Source organism: Streptopelia decaocto (assembly GCF_964273445.1).
Source record: "Streptopelia decaocto genome assembly, chromosome: 5".
Taxonomy (NCBI): Eukaryota; Metazoa; Chordata; class Aves; order Columbiformes; family Columbidae; genus Streptopelia; species Streptopelia decaocto.
The window spans coordinates 9,563,020-9,580,786 of NC_138659.1; the positions used below are offsets into that span (position 1 = coordinate 9,563,020).

The 17,767-nt window shown below is 43.3% G+C and overlaps 1 protein-coding gene and 1 long non-coding RNA gene across 2 annotated transcripts; one reads left to right on the top strand and one right to left on the bottom strand.

Moving 5' to 3' along the window:
- Positions 1-425: 425 nt before the first annotated feature.
- On the bottom strand, positions 426-14,849 carry CTH (cystathionine gamma-lyase). The gene is made up of 12 exons (XM_082053609.1): positions 14,581-14,849; positions 13,165-13,246; positions 12,535-12,630; positions 9,598-9,707; positions 9,030-9,161; positions 6,957-7,014; positions 6,631-6,708; positions 5,971-6,123; positions 5,670-5,791; positions 4,006-4,058; positions 2,662-2,800; positions 426-1,141 (listed from the first exon to the last, which is right to left on the bottom strand). The coding sequence occupies exons 1-12, from the start codon at positions 14,740-14,742 to the stop codon at positions 1,121-1,123; spliced, it is 1,206 nt and encodes a 401-aa protein (XP_081909735.1). The 5' UTR covers positions 14,743-14,849; the 3' UTR covers positions 426-1,120.
- Positions 14,850-15,002: 153 nt separating this feature from the next.
- Positions 15,003-16,268, top strand: LOC309439552. The gene is made up of 2 exons (XR_014184028.1): positions 15,003-15,210; positions 15,289-16,268. It is a non-coding gene; the product is annotated as an uncharacterized lncRNA (long non-coding RNA).
- The last annotated feature ends 1,499 nt before the right edge of the window (positions 16,269-17,767 follow it).

The window sequence follows — 17,767 nt, forward strand, 5'->3', positions numbered from 1 at the left end:
TTTAATCATTCTAGATATTCGAGACTTCTCTGTTTGTGTGTCCATGTACACAACTGTTTGCTGCTCAGAAGGCACAGTGCATGGACAGGTTGATCAGATTATCTTTGTACCCTGTACTTCACACTGAAACGCTGTATTGACCTGCTATAGAAAACACAGTCGATTTTAATTACAAGAAATGGAAGCTTTTACCTACGTAAAGCTCTGCCTGAGCTCCGGTGCTGTGCAGATCGATGCACCGTGACACTGGCTCAGTGCTTGCACCAGCACCACACAAAGCAATTTATATCTTTTTGTTTTTACTTTTGTCAAGGAAAAATGACATAATTTTCCTATAGGAAAATTTCAACAAATCCAGGGTCACTTTATCACCTGGTTTTGAATGCACGTAGTATACACAAACACCAAAACAAGCAATACATCAGGGAAGTTCAAAGTGTGTTTTAATTAAAATGATCCTTATTCCAAATATTAACCAAATCATTACCACAGTTAATATCACATGATTTTTTTTTTAAAAAAGGGAAAGAATCCTCTTTAGAAAGTTCCTAATGTTCACCAGGTATTGGATTTCACTTCATTTTCAATACTCCATAAAATATCAACAGGTAAAAGGCATTTAACTACATTTCCAACCTAATTAAAAAAAAAAAAAAAACTAAGTTAAATCAACAGTTTAAGTGGGACTGTTGGATTAGAATATATGAAAAAAATTAGTTGTGCATCCTGAGGATTAGCAGCAGATATCAATCTTTTGTCCTAAGGCCCTTGCAGCACTAGCATGACTAATGAGAAACAGTAATTTCTGAGAGCAGTGGGACAATGCTCCTGGTCTGCACCCCGGCTGCTCTCAGACACAACTTGCTGACTGCAGAAACACAAAGGCTTCCAGAGAACAGCCCCCGAGAGCAGGGGCTGTGTCGCACACATGGGCCCCGCGCAGCCACACACCAGCAGAACAAACTAACGGCACAAAGTGAGAACTCCCGGGAGCCCAGCATTGGATTGAACAGATTTCAAGTCTCAAAGGCAAATCAAAGCAAAATCATGAGCAATTTGGCTTTTCGTGTCATCTTCTTCAGCCATTTCAACGTTCGGTTGTAAGTTCCAGCCTTAAACGTCAAGCCTTATGGTCTGCAAACTGCAACGAGAAGGAAAAATGACAGATAATTATGCTATGCACCTGTATCAACCATGCATTTTTTAAAAAAGTTCATACATAAGAACCATTTTAGCATTAGATTATCTTCATGCTTTGTGCTGGTGTATAGAAATACACAAATACGTGCAGTTACTGTGGCTAATTTTCCCCATCACTGAACAAAAACAAAAGTGGATCCAACCAGCCTAGGAGTAGGTTCAGATTTTTTAAGTCAAAGTTTTGAGTGAAGTTCTTTACCAGGCAAACAGGTCACCTGGGAAAGGAACCTGAAATTGTAGAGACAATATAACAGATTTCATGGATGGGACTGTGTGACAGTAGTTGGCAGCCCCTGAGAACAAAAGCTGAGCTTGCCACAAGATCCAGAGATCTCGTACGCATCCCTGGGCAGCGGATGTCCTGGGATCTCCAGCAGCATCGGAAAGGACCAGCTGGCATGTTGCTTGCAGCCATCCTGTAGCTCTGGTCTCTGTGGCTGCCAGGAGCAGCAGGAAATTCTCCTTCCTCCCCCCAACATGTAATTATACTTATGCAGGTTGGAAAGAAAGGTTGCAGAAACCAGAGACATTGGCAATGCCCTTGGCAAGTCAAAGCGAGATAAATCCAGAGTACAGTACGACATGGCATATCCTGCAATCAAATGCTGGCACATCAAACAGCAAGTCACCAAAAGGGATCAGACTGATGTACCGGCTCAAAGTCAAGTGCCCGTGCTTTCTATTGAATTTTCAGGTATGACTAATTCCTTACAGTAAAAAAAAAAAAAAAAAAGAAAAAGTGAAAAAGAGGTGATTTTAAAAAAGGTGATTTAGAAAAAAAAAGGTCATTAAAACCCCTCATTATTCCCTCAGTTCCAGCATCATCCCATGTGAGGCACAGCACAAAGCCCTCCCCTGCACATAAGCATGTGTATATACTCATACACAAACACACCTACACCTCGCATATTTTAGGTAAACCTGCTGTGAGAAAAACAGTCACTACATGGCATCACATTAATTACGACACATAAAGAACAATTTTAATCCATTGTCTGAAATAGAGAACTTTGGGTAGAGGAGTAGTAGTAGTGCTTATAAACAAATTACCCTTACTCAAATAGTAGACTGTCTGGTAGAAGTTCTTTTCTTAAAGCCCCTGAATACATTTCAACCCTCTCTAAAACTGTGACAAGAAAAATCTGCAGCGCACTAAGCACTGTAATGCCTGTACAAGCCTCCCCTCAGCCTCCAGCCATCACTCAGATGCCGGGACATCCCGTCTGCTACAGAAATCCATGTAAATTCAAACCCTGACTGGCAAGGACTGTAAACCTCACTGCAAAGAGACACTGACTAGGAAAGCTTTCAAACCCAGCCTGCCCTCTGCAAGGCACGCTTCTGAGTATTGTAAAAATGAAGTGAGGTAAGAATTACCAGCAGACAGTTTAGCGAGAAAGGCAGAGGACTAGAGGGAAAAATATTTTGAGAGTGATGGCACTAAGATAACAACCCACTTACTGCAGCTTTCAGAGCCTGATCGAGGTCTTCCAGTAAATCTTCTTCATCTTCCAAACCAACTGACAGGCGAATTAATGTATCGCTGATTCCAAGAGCTTCTCTATCTTCTTCAGGCACTGAAGAGTGAGTCATGATGGCCCTGGGGGGAAAAAATAGCCTTTTTTCTAAGAAGTTCTTACTTTTATCGGCAAAGACCAAACAAATTGGTTTCCTGTCAGCTTCCCCTGAAACTCCATGAAGATTTTGCACCTTTTGTGTACCACCTGCTGGTTAAGCCACAGATGGAAAGAAATTGTATCACTGGTTACTGTAAATTATGGGAACTGCAGAGATGTCAGTGACTTGCATCTCGCAGCATTTCAGTACAGTATTTCCAGGATACAAAGGATGAATAAAAACTGGATACTTAACAGTCTAGAAAAAAAGAAGAAAAAAAAATCCTATTCTTCTTCCATCCCTATTTTTTTTTCTAAAAAGGAGTACCTAAAAGCTCTGCTTTAAGCATGTGGAGAAAGAGCTATAGTATACAATCTCCAGAGGTTTTTTTTTTACTTCTGGTTTCTCAGATCACTTGTCAAACTGTACCACTTACATTGAAGAATTTATTCTCTCCAGCTATGGACAATATAGGTAAGAAGCTATTATTATTATTATTATTATTATTGTATTTCCCCCGTATGCTCACTGATGTCCACCAGTTAGCAATTACTGCCAGCTGCTGGAGTGTTTTGAGATCTGGTGTTCTAGAATGAGTAACTGAAATGATTTAGCATCCAAGTTTAGCCATAACTTTCCATGTATCTTTTTTTGAAAAGCAAACTGGGCTTCAGTAAAATAATTTAATTCCATAAAAGTCCTATTTTTAGCCTTTTAACCTAGATAGAGGTAACTAAGTGTTACTAAAATCCCCACAAAATCTCCCTGGCCTGGAGACAGCTGCAGTTTGTGCAGCGTGCCGACCATGCCCCCTTGTGTGAGCTGGCAGAACAGCAGAGCTCATTCCTCAAGTGTCACCAAATCTGCTCAATGCCACTTATTCCAACGCACACTGATCTCTTGGATTTATTATCACAGCAACGAATTGTGGCTCAGTCTCCCAGTTAAAACACGAAACTGTGCAAATTCTTTCATCATTGCATTCTTATCTTCACAAAAGCCATACTCATTTCTGGACTAGCCACTGGTTTTTGTGTTAACACAACGTACTATCCTTGAGTCTCAATTATATGCACAATATCTTAGTTTTACGTACTAGAAAAATTTTATAACTCCCATAGAAATTGATCAGAAACTTTTTTGCCACTCTGCAGCTTTTTTAGAGTTTTAAGATGAAGAATGACTTACGGATGCTCTGCTAGGCTTTCATAACCGCCCAGACTCTCAGCCAGTGCAAAAACCTACAGGGAAAAAACAAACAGAAGTTAATATAAGAAGAAGTGCAAGGTTATGAATGTTTAGAAAGAGACAGATAAGGAAAAAGGAAAGTTTAGTGGTGTGTTTGTTGGTTTTTCTAAGTTTTTCTAAAATAAATTTTATGTTATAAAAGGTGTTAGCTGTAGTTAGGGAAAAAATATACGCGTATATTTAACAAGTAAGAGCTATTAAGATATAGAATAGGCTTGTCCTGAAAAGGGTCTGAAGAGATGCTGGTGAAAAACTGGATTAGCTCAGGAGTGGTTCTGACAGCGCAATGGAAGGGCAGCGAGGGCAGAACAGCAGAAGGAAAATGCTCAACACGAGGAGCAGGTTCTGCCTGGGCACCAGCAGAGAATACACTCAGAGGATGGACAGAGCAGGTGCCTGTACACAGCGAGATCTCAAACATCTCAGTCCAGGTTGAGGCGATTATATCCCATCCTTACGTGCTCTTCTTTTAGCATTGCTGAGGGTTTTTTTAGCATCGCTCTTTGAATTACGGATGTATATTCCAGGATGACAAAAAGGGTCTCTAGAGCCAGCTGCACTCACACAGGGATTCACCATTTGTCTGCTGCAGATGCTCTTACTGTCCTCAACATTTCTCTGCTCATATTGACATTTTTTCCCCCTTTAAAAAAAAACCAAAAACCGCACAGCCAAACAACTAAAGCTGTCAACCAGAGAATCCTCTTCTTAGCCTGGTTTAAGGGAACAGCTTTACTTTTGTACCAACTTTGTTACAAATAGACACTTAGCCAAGTCAGATGGCTGAAGTGAATATACTCATAAGGGACGACTACTCCTGGAATGCAATTTGTGATGCTTTTTGTGAAAGCTGGTAGATCTCCTGTGCCAGGATTAAATGTTTGCTCTCTTGTAAAAGGATATTTTGTGGGAAAATCATGTTTTCAGTAGATTCATTTTCAGCTGATGACACTAGCTGGCAAAGCAAGTAAGATAGGGAGGAGAAGGAAGCTCTAATTTATCCTTGTCCATTATTACTGATTTGTTTTTCCAAGAACAAAACAGCAAACGTACAAGAGCAGGCTGCAAATTAACCAGAGATCAAGGCTAGCAAACACATTCAAGGGTACAGGTGGAATGAACACATTACAAAGACAAAAGCAAAAACCTATGGTTTAGGTAAAACAACCACTTATTCTCCAAACTGAGGGAGTCCCTCTCTGCTTCATGATTCATGTCATTTCTCAATAGGTTTTTCTCCTGATGAGGACTTTGAAATATTACATCAGTATTACACCAGCCACAGCTTCTCTGCTTTCAACTACTACGGGTATTTTTGCAAAAAGCTGGCATGCAAGTCCTTTATTAGAAGCAACGCTGTAGTATATATACTACACCCTACTGTGTAAATAAATACTTACATGCTTCCTTTTCTTCTCTCTCATTAGCCTCCCATTTACAGATAATCTATTATTTAGAGATGGTTACACCCAGAAGACTTTAGGAGCTTTGCAAGAACAGAGGAAGGCTCTCCCCACCCCAAGAAAACCAACTTCCTTCCAACACCACCCTCAGAAGCACAGGTTCAAATCCCCCTGAGGTAGCATGTATTCACCGGTATTTACCTTCAAATTCTTGAGAAAAGTAGCAGCATTTTCGACATTTCCCTTAATGTAAAAGGAGACCATCCCGGGACAGCCAGTACACTGCCGCTTGACCAGCTCATGCTGAGGGTGTGAGGGCAAGCCTGAAATTTGGAGAAGTCGCTTGAAGTTAATTACCGTCACTTCAAAGGGTAACTAGCTCACCCAGCGCTGAGGGAGACACCTCACCCAGAGTCACCCAAAGCAAAGGGCACACCAACGGCACGTACTGCAACAGTCCCCAAATCCAGGCATCACCTGCTCTCAAGTCTCACCAACCTACCTGGGAAAATGACTTTCTGCACCCGGGGATTTGACTCGAGAAAGCGAGCAACAGCCAGTCCATTGTGGAAGTGTTGCTTCATCCGGATCTGCAGGGTCTTCAAACCACGACTGCACAGGTAACAGTCAAAGGGAGATGGAACAGCTCCAAGAGCTACAGAAATTCAAACAAAATCCCACATAAAACAAATGTGGTTTTGTTTTTTGTTTTGTTTTTTAGTAAAACTAAATACAGTCCTAACGCCCCAAATTTCTAAATTCAGAACAAGACAAGTGGAAAGACATCTGATGCCATCTGTCTTCCTCACCTCACACACATGGGAAGCCAATTAATGAGCTGAATTAACAAGCTGAAGACTTGAGTATTAAATTTATTAGACATAATATGCCTTTATTTGAGAGAGAAGCCACAGAGGCATACTGGAAGCTATCGTGTTTGCTTAAGGCCACCCTACATACTAGTGGAAGGCCAGGAAGATAATTCATGTTTCCCACATTGGTGTTACCACTTTCTCTCCAGTAATGGACACTTCTGCACATTTATATGCCTGAGCTACAGCTCTAGATAGATTTCATAGCTGTGTGCATGCAACATGCTTATTACGAGCTGGTGTATTCAAATACAATTCATTTTAAACTGTTTCCTACATTGACTACTCACAGTTTTGTAAGAATTTGAGCCTTTCATAGAGGTCATCGCAGTTTACTGAAACAAGTCCCATCACAACATCACTGTGCCCTAAAAATGCAAGAAGACAAGGACAAATCAGCCACTCCACCTGCTTCAAGGTTCTGCCATGAACCCCCATTTTCTCAGTCTCAGTGCAAATAAAATCCCGTTTTTCTGAGACGCTGTGTCCCTTCTCATTCTGCAGCCAATCTCCCTGTGCAGCACGAGCATCAAAAGGCAGATTTTTTTGTGAACTGCCCACAGCCAGGATGGCTTTTAAACAGCCAGTCTGAGTTGTGTTCAACTCAGAAACTCACCGTTCATGTACTTGGTTGCAGAATACATACAAATATCAGCTCCCAGGGATAAAGGACGCTGAAAGGAAATGAAAATAATAAGTCTGATTAAAGCTTTTGTGCACTCTGGTTCATTGCAAGCTATCCAGACAGGCTGTGATCAAACACAGAATAACAATAGATGGAGATACTAAAAAAAAAAAAAAAAAAAAACCCACACAAAAACTTAAAACAAAACTTAACACCTTAAACACAGAAACCTGAGAATGAAGATAGAATATGTGACAATAACAATAGTAGAGGAAAGCACTCTGAATTCAAGATAGGCACAATAAAAATAACCCATGATAGAATTTAATTTAAAAGCCCTGGTATAATTCCCACTGGCTTCAGGAAGAGGAGTGATTAAGTACATTCAACATACAGCCTGTTCATACTGGTGACAAAAATAGTTCCATTGCTTAGCTGAGGCAGGAATAAGTAATGGTTATTTACTCTAAAGTATATTTCCTTTGAAAATGAAGACCTCAACACAGTTTGCAAAGCAAAAAAAATTGCATTGTTTTCTAGATACCAGGACTGATGACACTGCACCGAAAAAACAGCTGAAAAGCCACAGAAAGTGCAAAGGGTTTTGTTGGCCAGGGCTCTGCCCCAACCTTCCAGCTTTCTGCCCAGAAGCCTTTTAAAGCTGAGAGGCAAACTGAGATCTTGACAGGCAAGAAGTAATGAACAATAGACTGGTTTTAACCAGTCACTAAGTAAAAGGTTTCACACATAATATAAACATATTATAAAGACTGAAGTGTAGCAATGTGTTAAAAGGTAACAAAGCAAGCAGATGTAGAATAAAAGCCTGCTGCTGCCAGGCCAAACACAGACGTCAATTGAAGGAAGGTGGATGATGTGCATTCCTGACGTGCATTCCCAATGCACAGCCAGGAGAACGGCAGCATAAACACCAGTGCCTTCTACAGCCAATATTGCCATATAAATCACTCTAAAATGATGATCTTCTTAGTACAGTGTATCAGCAGCAGTCTGGAGGGCTTTAAAGACACTCCCTGTTATACTTACAGGAATTAATCATTACAACTGGCTCTCTTTTAGCACCAGGCCAGTAACAGATACATTAACTAGCTCATATATCCAGATATTCACTTCTTTCACATATGTCTTTCTGAAATAATATACATGGTGAGGGAAAAATCATCAAGCCGTTGGTATGTACAAGACAAACTCCAGTGCTGCTTTAGCTAAGCACTAACACTTTCTGTAAAGCTCTCCTAATTTATAAAGATCTCTGTACCCTTAACAAAGACACCTTGCCTGTCGCATGCATAAAGAAGTTTTACTTTAGACCAGAAAGACTAGGGATTAGCTTGGTTTCCTGGAAAATATGTACAAATATTTCTAGCCCATATTAAGATGACTGACTTTGAAGTTTATTATTTCAAAGCATTTTTAGAACTTGAAAAAATTGTCTTCACGCATCCAAGTTATAAAACCAGAAAAGTTATGTCAGTTGTTTGAGATCAAAATTATAAAATTCTGAGCCACACATTCACCAAAATACTGAAGAAAAGGTAACTTCAATGTCTAAAAGATAAAGTTAACACAGTTTGCTTGTTTTAATTTTTTCTTACGCTGCCTTTTCAGTACCTCAAGTGGTTCATAAGAGATCATAAACAGCATATACAAAAGAATAGGTATAAAAAGGCCAAAGTCGGTAAACAGGACACTTTATAACAGGCTTGCTATGATTTCCATCAGTGAGAACTAAAAACTATGACTTCTGGATGACAGAGAAGCCATTCTCTCCATGGCTTAACTTGACTCAATGTGTTTACTTGACTGGAGAGCTATACTGGTTCTGCTGCTGCCACACTGGTATCCAGTCAGCTACAACATACCCTGCATATCACCTTTACTAATGGAAACAACAGCAGCACATGGGTTGTGTTTAGAAACAGGACAAGAAATTTTACAACGCACAACACAAAACCACAGTTCCGTGGGGGTGCTTCCATTTTAAAAATGTACCTTCAAAGACACTGAAATAATGGGGTAATTGCAAGCAAACCAAGTGCTCACCTGGAAATACGCAGACATGAATGTATTGTCTACCACTAGAAGAACATCTTTATGCTTATGTACAACATCTGCGCAGGCCTGGATGTCAATGACCTTCAGCATGGGGTTGGTCGGCGTTTCAATCCAAACGAGCTGCAGTAATTCAACACAGAAAGAACCATTTAGAGACTTAACAATGCTGGTGATGGTCTGTGTGTAAGTTATAAGTGCTTCTAAATGTTAATACATGGAGTGTCAGCTTTCTGCATAGGTTTGCAGAGTGGATATTGTGTCCTCACTGACGAAAGGTGAGGTTTCTTGGAAGAGGTGATATCCTCCACAAAAAACATGGGAAGAACATCAAAGCTTTTGAAAACTACATCAGAAGGAGACCTTTTTAAAATGTTTTCAATGAGACACCATGAACGTCACCAAGTGGCTTGTAGCAGGGATGTGTTGGACCCAGCTGGTCCCGCAGAGGCCACTGCAGCCCCCTCCGCTTCACACATACACCCAATACAACAGGACCAACAATGAAATTATTTAACAACATTAAACAAGCGAGTTCAGCAATTTCCCTCTCCGCTACCTTGGTCTCCGGTGTAATCGCAGCTTCCAGGCATTCAATTTTTGCACAGTCAACAAAAACTACATTCAAACCCATCTTCATGGCTACTTTCCTGAAGTATCTGTTTGTGCCTAAAAAACCCCAAACAAAACAAAAAATCAGAGACACAAAATGAAACTATTTCCTTAACTTTCCTTCACTGATCTCCAGCCTCTTGTACACACGCACGGAAAGTCAGGAGGGTACAGCTTTATGTTGTACATCATAAATGGCACATTAATATTTTGTTATTTCTAAAAAGTTTAAATATTGCTGTAGTTTTTAACATCACAGAAAAGTAACAATAGGAATATAGAACCAGAGTGTTGTATGAAATACTTTCAATTAACAGCTGTTCAGGGTTTTATTTACTGGAGAAGTAAACAGACCTCTTTTAGTTTACCAGCCTCTATCTTTCCCTCCACCCCTGTGGTTCCAGTTTTCAGATCCCCTTTCCCCCATCCCACTTGTAGTAACTTTTTTTCCACCACATTTTTTTTTCTATTTAATAAACTTAATTGAGAATTTGGGAGAGGAAGAATCAAGGGGAAGATTCCAGCTACTGTGCGTTTCTTATCATTCCATTAAATAAGCTTGTAGTGAGGAAGATTAAAAAGTGATTACTTCCTTCCTTCGTGCCTTTGAAGCCTTTCATTGGAAAGATTCAAAGAAGAAACCAGAAGCAACCAGTTGATCACTAGACAGCAACCTACTGGCTATCTGGCAACACTGCCTGGATTAAAAATTAATTCATTAGGTCTTTCTGCCAAGGCTATTTAAGATTTACTCACGCAGAACAGCAGTTTGCTGTCTAGCCATAAAGTCACAGTACATGCAGGGTAGGATTCTGTGTGCTGAACACTAAGTGTGAATGATATTTATTTTTCTTAAGGAAACACTTTTATTTCTACAATAACTTATATACTATTTTGTGCTGTAAGAAGCTCACTCAAGCATGGGACATTTTCACATAGGCTGTCAACTTTACCAATACAAACCACAGGAAAGCCTTACTTTTAATAATAGCACGCTGAAAAAAAAGACATAGAAGGGAATGAGAGGTGACACTTCAAGCAGCCCTTTTAAGAAGTTACAGCAACAGATCAGAATTCAGAGGTGTCAACTACCTACAGCTCCTCCTTATGCCTCCCAAAACTCAGCATCTCTTCAACACATCCCAGGCAACAGACTTTCCAGCTTTGCCTTGGAGAGCTTTTCACTTTCTTTTACTGTTTTTCTGACAAACTCAAATACTGTAGGCTCATTTGAGTTAGCAAGCACAACACAGCTTTACAATCCAACTAGGCTTTTTACAAAAAAGAAGCTTCCCAAAGTGTATCCTCCAGGGAGCAGGGACACATGCCGGTGCCCAGTCACCCAAAGGTTGGTACTACGAGGTTGAAGTACAAAAGGCTGCCCAGGGCAAGCATGGAGGAGTAAACCCCACACGGGCAGGAGGTGGCTGAGCAAGGACCGGGCACAGTGTGTGCGAACGTGAGCCGGAAAGATAAGGAGGAACAGCCAGAAGAGCAGAGGCCGTGACAAAAGCAAGCAGGGACTTCGGGGACAAAGAGTCCTGAATATCTGAGGGGAGAGAGAGAGGCTGAACACACGTTGGCCACAGATGTGCAGACGTACCATGTCACGGGGTGCGAGCTCTGCTGAATGAGGCTGTGTGAGGAAGCTGCTTCCTTTGCAACAAAAGTACGAGAAATTTCAGGGAAGAAACAGTGAAATTAATCTCTGCAGAAACCACTACAGGCTGAGGATTTAATGAGTGGCCAAACTGGTTTTGCTTGAAAAATGGGCCTTTCTGAAGTGAGGAACTGATAATATGCTTTGGTCAAATGACTTTGAAGTTCCATGCTGAGAGGGCCATGGATGAAAGGAGCAGACTGCCAGCAGGGATTCCTGCTGTCTCCACTCCGATCAGCTCCAGATGGACTTTGCTGAAGAGCTATCTGGCACAACAGAACCAAGACACTAAAAGCAAATGTGTATATTTATATTTGATGTGCATAAGCACAGAGAACTGACTGGCAAACAGTAATCACTCCTAGCAATGGGAAAGGTGACTACTCTTGCTAAAAGGTTTCCCAGCTATTGCTTGGGAAAACACTACCTGTCACTGACTTCTCTAACCTTCATTTGAAAACAGAGCAGGTTTGATCTCTTTGTGCCAAGGCCTTGAAGCAGACAGAGGGAGACAAGAGGAGATAGCAAGCTTTGTTGAGCAATGAAATGCAGGAGTGGGGCACCCAGGACACTGACTGTCACAGCATATTCTGGCAGGTTTCCTGATTAAGGACTTTAGGATGGCATTGGCCTTTTGAAGGACTTGGGCAGAGGTGGCTGCACTCCGCTTGCTATTGGGGAGTTTCTTGAGGAATGGATAAAAAAATAACTGTGTAAGATCAAAACCTAGCAGTGGGCTGCAGCATCGCTGATGCATTCAGAAGACACGGGCATAACAGATGCAAGTTGTGCTTTCAGGTAAAATGACAGAATAGTTGTCTGAAACAGTCCAGATAAAATCCTGGTTGGTAAAGGGTTAAGCCTAGGGAAGTAATAGTTGAAATACCAGAAGCTGAAAAGCTGTGTTACATTGGAGAGCAGAATGCCCTGCTCTGCAAACAAGTCTGTGTGAAGCTACCATGTTGTTACATTCCCCTCATTCAAGCACATATTACTAGTTAACTATATTTTTTTAACCTTTAAATTCTGTGCCACAGAATCATTCAGTATTCTAATTTCTACCACCAAATCAAACAGGATGGTTCTGTGTTCTCATGAAGTGAAAAGACTTTACAGAAAAATAAGGTCCCACATGAGAAATTTGGAAAGTTCACAAGAATCACAAATAGGTACACTGAATCATTTGCACAATGAAGATCAAAACTATGCTTGTGCTTTGCATACCTCCATAGACGTCATCCATGCAGATAATCATATCCCCTGCCTTTAAGAGGTGAGTAATATTCAAAGTAGCAGCTAAGCCAGAAGCATAAGCTAAACCTAAAACAGAAAAGAGTAAGTGTCAGACAAACTGTATTTTAATGTGATACAACCTTGTCAAACCTGACGTAGCCTTCCTCACTTTGCTTTTCAAAAGAACCTGTTCTGTCACTCTCACTCACGCTATCTATCTGGTTACGTGGATTCAGTAAAAGCAGCAGCTGGATTCCACGCGAGGTGGAAGCCAAGATGAGCATGGGTAACACCGCCCAGTAACAGCAGCTCCCACTCCTCCCTGCACTCAGCACTGCTACATGGGATGGATTCAGTTCAGCTCAGGCATCAAATGCAGCATGACGAAGCAAAGCTGCTACACAAAGTCCAGTGATTGAGCTGGGCTTTCCTGAACAAGAAGCGTTGGACTCTTTCACACCACAAGGCTGCTTTTGCCCATCGCCAGCAGCCAGCACTTGGGAAAGCCTGGCTGTGACACAACTGCTGCTGTGTCCCTGCTCCCCGGGCCATGCCTGCTGTAGGCACTGTCAGGAGACACACGTGCTGACATCTTGCTTGAAGAACCTATTAATTACTTACAGTATTTAGCTCCATCTAGCATCGCCACAGCCTTCTCCAGGCAATTCCGGGTAGGGTTTCCACTCCGGCTGTATTCATAACCCTATTGGGAAAGCAAGAAACAAACAGATCTTAAGAGAGAGCATCAAAAAAGCTTCATACGATAATAGTCATGGGTTCCTTAAAAAGCCCTGGCTCGCATTGCCCTCCTCCAAGAACAGCGGGCTGGTTTTCTGGCTGCATCAGGCTGCTGTACACAACACGCCATCAGGCATCCTCAACCTGGAAATGGTCTCTCAGGGTGCACAGGGGGCAGTTATCACACTGCCAGCCACGCTCTCCTGGTTTTCCCTAGATATCCATCTCTCATCACTGTTGGGGAAAAGGCCTTGCTCTGACACAGTCCACTCAATCTTACGTTAGCAAGAAGAATGTGTCCCATCTCCACAATGCTCTGCTGTGAAAGATGCTACAGGGCACTAGTCAGTGCCAACCTGTACCCAAGAGCTCCTGAATGCTCAGACCTTTCCCTAGCACACAATCAGGCCAAGTTCCACGCTGCAGTGCAATCAGGCTCTTATGTGACTACTGAGAAAATGTAAGGAGAAAAAAAATTCTTATGCATGTATGGATGCACTTGCTAAAGAGAGAACCCCGCTAAGCACCCTGGTGTTCACGTACTTTCAGGATTTCTGGTTAATGACAACTTCATCACACTGAGGAATCCAGCAGCCCAGTCTCAGAGCTTCCAGCAGGATGTGGTGGCTCTGATCAGCACACGGACACAGCAGTGTGACTCCTGTGATCTTCAAACACAGCCACCGACTCACACACAACACTGGGAACGCTTCTAAGCGATTTTGTGCGGAATCAAAGATCACAAGGCAAATTCCTGTTGCCCAGCCAGCAGTGTGACATCCAGACCTTGAGTTTGGAACAAATACTGCTATATGAACTGCAAATTTGAGTCATTTCCCTCACATGCACATGGTACCCATTAGAAACTTCATGATAGTTCAATGCAAACACTTCCAGCACTTTTCTACAATACATCCACTGAATATCTATGAAATATTCATTGGGTCTTGAAGGACAACTAAAGCAGCCTCTTACACAATACTTATAAATGAGACAATGTGTTCTGCCCGGGCCCTGCAGCAAAGTAAAGCTTTGTTATCACACGGTCTTCAAGAAAGGCTCCAGCTGCGTGCAAACCACCCGACCGAGAGGAAAAAAGATGCTTGGGGTTTTTTGCAAGAGGCAGGACGAGGGAAAATATCTCCACACGTGGCAAAGCGGGAGCCCCCTCCCCTTCCCGGGCCCGCCGCCCCCCCGGAGCTCCATGGACAGCCCGCCGGGCCGGGCCGCACCCCCGCTGCCGTCCTCCGCCCCCGGAGCCCCCGGACACGGCCGGACCGGGGCTCCGGCCGCACTCACCGCGTGCTGCCCGGGGGCCTGCTGCTTGAAGGTGGTAGAGAGGGAGATGGGCGGCACCACGGCGGCCGAGCGCCACTGCTCGGGCTCCTGCCCGGCGTGGATGGCCTGCGTGGCGAAGTGCGCGAAAGGCGGCAGAAAACCGGCCGACCCGCCGCGCTCCATGGCCGCTCTCCAGCTGCAGCTGCTCCTGCTCCCACTTCTACTGCTGTTGCTTCTGCTGCTGCCGCCGCTGATATCGCCCGCGCCACCGCCACCCCAGGCACAGCCGCTGCCCCACCCCGAGGGGCCCGGCGCGGGCGGGGCCTCAGCGCCGCCCCTCATTGGCTGGGGCGGGGCAGGGTGGTGGCCCTCATTGGCTGGGGCGGGGCTGGGCGGGGCCCGCGCCGCAGGGCAGGGAGCGGCGTCCCGCTGTGGCACCGCCCGCCCGCAGGGGGGCGCCGCCGGACTGCAGCGCGCTGCGGGCGGGAGGAGAAATGGCGGGAAGGCGCCGGACCTGGGGACAGGGGACAAGTGACCAGTGACAAGGGGCCCGGTGGCCCCACCGAGCGATCCCCGGGGAAGGGCTTCCTCCTACCGCTGCACCTGAGGCCGCCAGCTCGACGTTCGCCCGTGGCCACACAGATGCAGACGGTGAGAGGCCTTTTCCTAACACACCTTCTCCTCTCACATTTCAGGCTGAATTTGAAATAATTTTCACTGCATTTGCAGGTAAATTTAGAGCAAAACTGGATCTAAGTGGAAGGAACACGCTGATAATTCTCAAGTCCGTTTTTCAGCCTCAGCAAGTAGTAGAACCCTGAAGTTTAGGGTGGCGGAATTGAATCCTGCGGTGACAAATCAGTGGGAAACATCTGCACGGATCCCACGGGCAAAGCTTTGCTTGGAACCCACCGTCCCACCAGGGCACTAAGGCACAAAGTTTCAGGTGGCCTGTTCAGTATCATAACATGTACGCTTTCTTTTTATAATAATTTGTATCATGACATTCACGACAATCAAGCTGAGACCAAGGGGAAAATGGAATTATTGTCATACAAAATTTCTTCCTCTCTCTCGGTTTCTCGTTGTGGTGATCCGTGCAGCCCATGGCAGGTTTGGTGGCTGTTCCTGGAGGAGGTTGTCCTGCCCGTAAGGACACAGCTCCTCACCCCCATATCCCCACAACTGGCTGCTGAAGCACTTCACAAAAAGGAACTAGTCCCACGGCTTCATCTGAGCAACTGAGTAAACAGCTTGTGGTTTTTTTTTTTTTCTTTTTAATAAGAAGATATAGACATTTTGAAGTGCTTCAGGACAGCACCAGTTGAAAAGAGAATTAATACTTCCCCTCGAACAGAAGCCATTGAGGCTACAGTGTCTTCAAATTTCTTACCTATTTTTTCCTGTTAATTTCCGTAAGTGTCCTTTGTCACTTTGACAAATGTGTTGCTGTCCAGCGTCTCTCCAGCCAGTCATTCTGAATGCCTGGGAGAAGCAGATGTTAATTTCTCCAGGGCTGGCAAATTCCATTTGCTGTCCTCCAGCACCTCATTTATTTTTGTTTTGCCTTGTGGAAATAAGGAAAAAGGCAACCGGAGAGCATTTCTCTATACTCGGGTGCTTTCAATATTCTATTAGGTATTCTTTATAAGTTTAAATGTTATTGTTAGATTTACAGCTAGAATAAATGCAGATGCACACTTACAGTATATCGTTTTCATTTACTGCCTACCTTCGGGTTTTGTACAAATTTAGTCCTTTTATTCCTCCTTTTATTCATTTCTATACTGAAGAAGTCAGCATCCTCCCTGGAGGAATCCACCCATGAGAAATTACTCCCCCATTATTTATTTTCTAATTGAGGAACTCCCTAAGTGAAGTTTCCAAAGACTCACAGCCCAGAAACTGTAGAAAATGCAGTTCCATGTTGCCACAATACCTGATCCTGCTGCTTTTATCTAAACAGCCTAGTGCTTGGAATAGAGCGATTTAAGTAATTTGAGAAGATGGAGAATATAACCAAGACAAAGTTGTGTTGTTAGATAGTTAAAAAAACCCATTCTCATGTATTTGTAGGTGTGTAATAATTACTCAAAACAGTCCCAGCACAGGAGGACACCTGGATTCACCACAAATGCCAGTTTTCACAGGGCAGTTCCTATTAGTAATGTGTTCCTTCTGGTTTTGGGTTGAATAAGGGACTCCATAATAAGCTGGTAAACAGTGACTTCATGCCTCTGTCTCCTCTTAGCTGGCCTCCAGTAATTAAAAATGCAACATGAAGCTTCCAACATCAGCTAAAACCTGATGTTTCCAGCATGGCACCAGGGCAAACAGCCTGTTGTCCAGCACTGGAGAACAGACAAGAGACATCAGGGTTTCCAACAGTGTCAGCCTCTCAAATTCTGTTTGTAAATGGCTTTTAATTTTCTCTAAAAACAAGAAGAGCCAGAAAAATCTTGTCAGAAAAACCAATGAAGTACAGAGCAAAGGTGACATTTTTTTTCCCCCTTGAATTACTTAAAAATCCACGTTAGGATTGTAAGTAGCTGTGCGGGAAGCAGCTGTGCTGTCATGCAGAAGACAGCAGGCACAGAAATCATATTTCATAGCTTCCATCTCCACCTAGAATTCTTCTTAGCCACTTAGTATGAGAGATGATGCAAACCAGGTAAAGAAAGAGGTCACACACAAAGGCAGCTCTTTTGTCACTGCAGATCTAACTCTCCTGACTTGTAGGTTGTTGTCCCTGGACCTATTAGTAAAAAATCCAGTTTACCTAGAATTTGACACCATCCTTTTTATTTTAATGATTCATTGTACAATTGTAAGTAGATCCTTGCAGAACTAGCACTGAAGAGGAGCTCTTTTAGGGAAATCTGGAAGCTCTGGACCTAATGCAGTTGCTTTATAAGATGGTAATCATCTACAAGGGCTGATGTAAGAACAGGGCAACTGTCTCATCATTTCCTGGCACGTGCTTTTGAGGAAGAACACTGCTACAGGTCCTGTCATTCTCCACACAACGTCTTGTTTCACAGTCACGCATCACACTGGGTCGGTTTCCTTTCATTTCCCTTTCCCTTGGTCAATGAAACAGCCACGCAAAGGACACGGGTGTACAGTGAAGGGACCAGGCACAACAGCATTAGCCTGTTTCTTGGCTCGCAAGGAATTCTCGGGAGCACGGGCAGAGATGTGGGAACGC